Source organism: Mus caroli, chromosome 6 (genome assembly GCF_900094665.2).
Source record: "Mus caroli chromosome 6, CAROLI_EIJ_v1.1, whole genome shotgun sequence".
In the NCBI taxonomy this organism is placed as follows: Eukaryota; Metazoa; Chordata; class Mammalia; order Rodentia; family Muridae; genus Mus; species Mus caroli.
This window is the reverse complement of record NC_034575.1, coordinates 141030356-141034578: the sequence shown is the minus strand read 5'-3', so window position 1 is coordinate 141034578 and position 4223 is coordinate 141030356. Positions and strand designations below refer to the sequence as shown.

General features: G+C 40.6%; 1 protein-coding gene across 3 annotated transcripts in view; it reads right to left on the bottom strand.

The window, feature by feature from the left end:
• Nucleotides 1-4223, bottom strand: part of Etnk1 (ethanolamine kinase 1) — a 65255-nt gene that overhangs the window by 28707 nt on the left and 32325 nt on the right. Inside the window, exons 7-8 of one of the 3 annotated variants that reach the window (XM_021165074.2) lie at nucleotides 1428-1501; nucleotides 7-1199 (exon numbers count right to left, since the gene is read on the bottom strand). The exons of the other annotated variants lie outside the window; for them this stretch is intronic. Coding sequence (XP_021020733.1) covers nucleotides 1127-1199; nucleotides 1428-1501 — 147 coding nt within the window. The 3' untranslated portion in view covers nucleotides 7-1126. Of the gene's footprint in view, nucleotides 1-6; nucleotides 1200-1427; nucleotides 1502-4223 lie in introns of those variants that run through there. 3 annotated transcript variants of the gene reach the window in all.

Genomic DNA, 4223 nt, shown 5'->3' with positions numbered 1-4223 from the left:
ATAAAAACTAGACTGACAAAACCAAGATAAATCAAAACAAGTCCTCCTACCACAACTACTGTCTAATTCACATTTCCTTATTTGTTAGATTGTAAGTATNCAAGCTCAATGACCTGGCTACATGCTCCTTACTGATTCTGTAACTGCCTCAACAACACTACTCTGGGATTACACGTGTAACTAGTCATTTGCTGACTNTATAGACACAAAACCAACTTAAGGAAGGGATGGATCTGAATCAAAAGCATCTAAATGATATTCCTTGCTTCCAAGTATGATGAACTCTGTATGTTTGTTTCAAATACTAACAATACCAGCTATTACTTAATGAACAAAAACAGAGTATCTTAAGTAAAACAAAACTTTTGGTTAGAAACAATTTGATAGGTAAATTCTAAAACTNGGGACNATGACCTTAAATGACTGTATNTAGTATTTGAAAACATGACTTAATAACAGATTTTAACATTAAATTGTTATATTCCAGGCTTATACAGTAAATATATTTTATATTGTCAGGCTATGTAGAGACAATTTAATTCTAAGTTGTACTCCCCAAAAAGAAATGATTTCCAATTTCCAATTCAAAAAAGTATACCCCAGAAGACAGTAACCGCCTTACCCCCCCTCAATGGGCACTTCTCTAAAATACCCTAAGTTAGTACTGAGGCAGTGACTGCCAAGGTTGAGAGTAAATGATTCATTTTACAAAGGTTACACTGAACAACAAGAATGTTTTTCTGAAATTAAATCTATCAACAAAACCTTTTAAAGATTTCCACAATATTCTCATTGCATACACTGAACCAACAAATGAAAGATCAAAGTAGTCAGTCATGTCAAATCTGTAATAAATAATTCACATGTAACATGNCTGTACTGCCACAGGCTAAAGNCCCACTCCTCACTCTCCCTGCTGATGGTCAACTCTTTAGCCCGCCACACACTGACAGCAGTAAGCGTATCTCAACATCATTCTATTTAAAAATAGGTTGGTTGTTTAGAGGCATAATCCTTAAAGCAAGATAACCAAATTAAATGAGTTTTAANAAATATTGGCTTTTGGAATTTCTCAGAAACATCCACAAACGTCGCTCAGCTCCTGGAGAACAGCGAGGCCTCTTCTTTACTCGGGCATTTTTAGTGCTGTGACCTCGGGCTTCATTTTAAAGTACTGGTTAAAACGGACAACCGCATACCTAGTGGGGAAAGAACAAGGCAGAGTCAGAGCTGCCCTAGCTGACTGCACAAAGGTGGAACTGCCAGTGTGCATGCTTCACCTGCTGCTGCCCCTGCTGGACACTCCCCATGCCGAGCATGTAAGTGCATGTGGCTTTCACAAAGCTGCAAACAGTGACAGGCGGGTCTCCCTGTCCCGTCTATAGCTCAACCTCGCAGAGACAGTACCTCAGTTAGCATCATCTTACCCAAGGAAGTCGAACTCGATCGTGGAGTACTTAGCTTGTATCAAAGCCCAGAGTCCCCAAAAGAAATGAGAAGCCTTCAAGAGAAGAAAGAGCAATAATTATGGAAACATACTTTGTACATGATACAAAATTGTTATTTATATACATGTTATACATGTAGGGTACTTCCTTTTTTCTCTACTTTCTAGCACTCAAAATATCTTTTTTCTTCTGTTAATTTTTACACAACATGGCCACATTAAAGCATACAAGTAATTACAGGGTCAACACTGATGACTCTGTCCCTACTGACAAGTGACAAAGTCAGAATGACTTGCAAACTGAAGTCTAGTAGTTTCTGTAACCTTTGTCCAAAGCAGATTCAGTATTCCACATAACACACAGACACAAGAATTAGGTCACACCCTCCACCTGTTGTAATGGCTCATCATACACACTAATTACAACAGTGACGAACAAGTGTATCCGTGAAAACTGCATCCTAGAACTTAAAATTAATGTGATTTAGTTTACAAGTTTGATTGCTTCCATGTATCTATGTGCACTAGGTGCATGCCCAGTGCCCAGAAAAGTGTTTTACATCACCCGGAATAGGAGTTGTAGATTGCTGTGTGCCACCATGCTCGGGGCTAGGACCCAATTCATCTCTCCAGACTCCCCCCCACACACACACATACTTTTTTTTACATTTATTGAGAGAGAGAGAGAGAGAGAGAGAGAGAGAGAGAGAGAGAGAGAGAGAGAAAGCGAGCACATATGTGGAAGAAAGAGGACTCATTTTCTCCTTCCACCACACAAATTTCCAGAATTTTACTCTGGCCATTAGGCCATTTCACTGGCCCACAATTAATTTTCACTTAGACACATTATTTTAAAATTCAGCTAACACAGGTCAACAGCAAGATAGTTCAACAAAGACAAGAGCTCCGAGTTGGACCCCAGGCACTGGAAGGAAAAGCCTACTCTCAGAAGTTGTCCTGACCTCTGGTACACATGTGCATACACATACACACACTAATGATAAATCAAAAATCTTAAGTAGTTTTTTAAAAATTCTGGTAACAGGGGGGCTGCTCTTCCAGAGGACTCAGATAGGATTCCCAGTACCTACATGGCACCCACACAGTAGCTTACAGCCATCTGTAACTCTAGTCCCAGGGGATCTGATCACTTCTACCTGCCTCTGGGCACCAGGCATACAAGTGGTATGCACACCTACATTCAAGCAAAACTTTCACATACATGGTATTTTTAATGCTGGCAACAAAATCAAACTTCCACTTCCCCAGAAACACTCTACTTTTACTAGAGATGCTCTAGAAAAAAATTAATGTTAAAAACATTTCCTCCTCTGTTATATCCTCCAAGGCAAAGGCAACAGAAGCGCCAGGAGACTGCTCAGAAGGTAACCGAAGTGGCCTCCACCAGTCAAACCCGGCAAGCTTTCAGTCTCCAGAGCCCACATGGCAGAAGAAGAGAAAGAATTCTCCTAGGTCCTCCTCTGACCCCACCCACCAATCCTGTGGCATGAGCATCTCACGCCCACACAAAGTAAATAAATGCATGTAAAAATTGTTTCAGTGTGTGGTGTTAGCAAGGCATGTTGTAAAGTCTATGGAGATCTCTCCTCCAATTTCAGTGCTTGTGGACATCAACAGCCATAGAGAAGTGCAAATAAACACATTAGAGATTCTCACTAGTATCAGAATGCAATTATCAAAAAGACAAAAGTCAGTAAATGCTGAGAGCATGCAGTCGGATTAAATCCCTTCAGCATTACTAACTGGACTGCAAATTACCCAGCCAGTATGGAAATCAACATGGAGACTTCTCAGAAAGATATAAACAGATCTACTGTACGACCTAGCTATGCACACTACTTCGATATTTACCATATATGCCATGTTCTATATAACAAGGACGTTTCCTGCTGACTGCTGCACTACACAGCCATCAGGTTACGAGCCAGCCTAGCTGTCCAATAACAGGAAGGGACAAATAAGGCATCAGTGGAATCTCTGCAGTCACAAAGGATGACATCTGTCATGTTAACTGTGTTAAGCCAACCTCACAAAGACAAATACTGTGTTTCTCTCATTTGTCATGTCCTAGACTTCTAGGTATAAACGGATAAAGACCAACACTGTTACAGAACAAAGGGGCTGATGGGAGGATGGTGGAGAAAGGGAGATGAGCATGGGGTAGGAGGGGCATGCTCCAGTGACACTGTAGACGCACATGGATGGCCTTATGGAGCCCTACACAATAATAATGTCTTCTTAATTGGGGCTGGGAGAATGGTTTGGTGTTAAGAAAATTTGTTATGGCTGCATAGATCTCTGTGAGTTTAAGGCAAGTCGGGTCTACAGAGTAGCCATAGCTACAGAGAAACTCTGCCTAGAAAGCCAAAACAAAAGACAAATACAAAAACAAAAAACAAAACTATTTGTTGTTCTTGTTCAAAGGACAAGTTAGGTTCCAAGCACCCACATATTAGCTTACAATCCATATCTTTATCTATATAGTTCCAGGTGTTCTGATGTCCTCTGCTGGCGGACATGGCACACATGTATATATACAGGCAAAATGCAAATACACATAAAATAAATAAATCTAAACTAAAAAAAGATTAAAGTTTAAAATCAAATTAAAACTTAAGAGGTTGAGGCAAGAGGATTAGTACAAATTACAACTGAGCCTGGGCAATTCTAGGAGAGTCCGAGTTGTAGAGGGAGGTGAGGTGAGGAGAGGAGAGGTGAGGAGAGGAGGAGGGAGAGGGAGAGGGAGAGGGAGAGG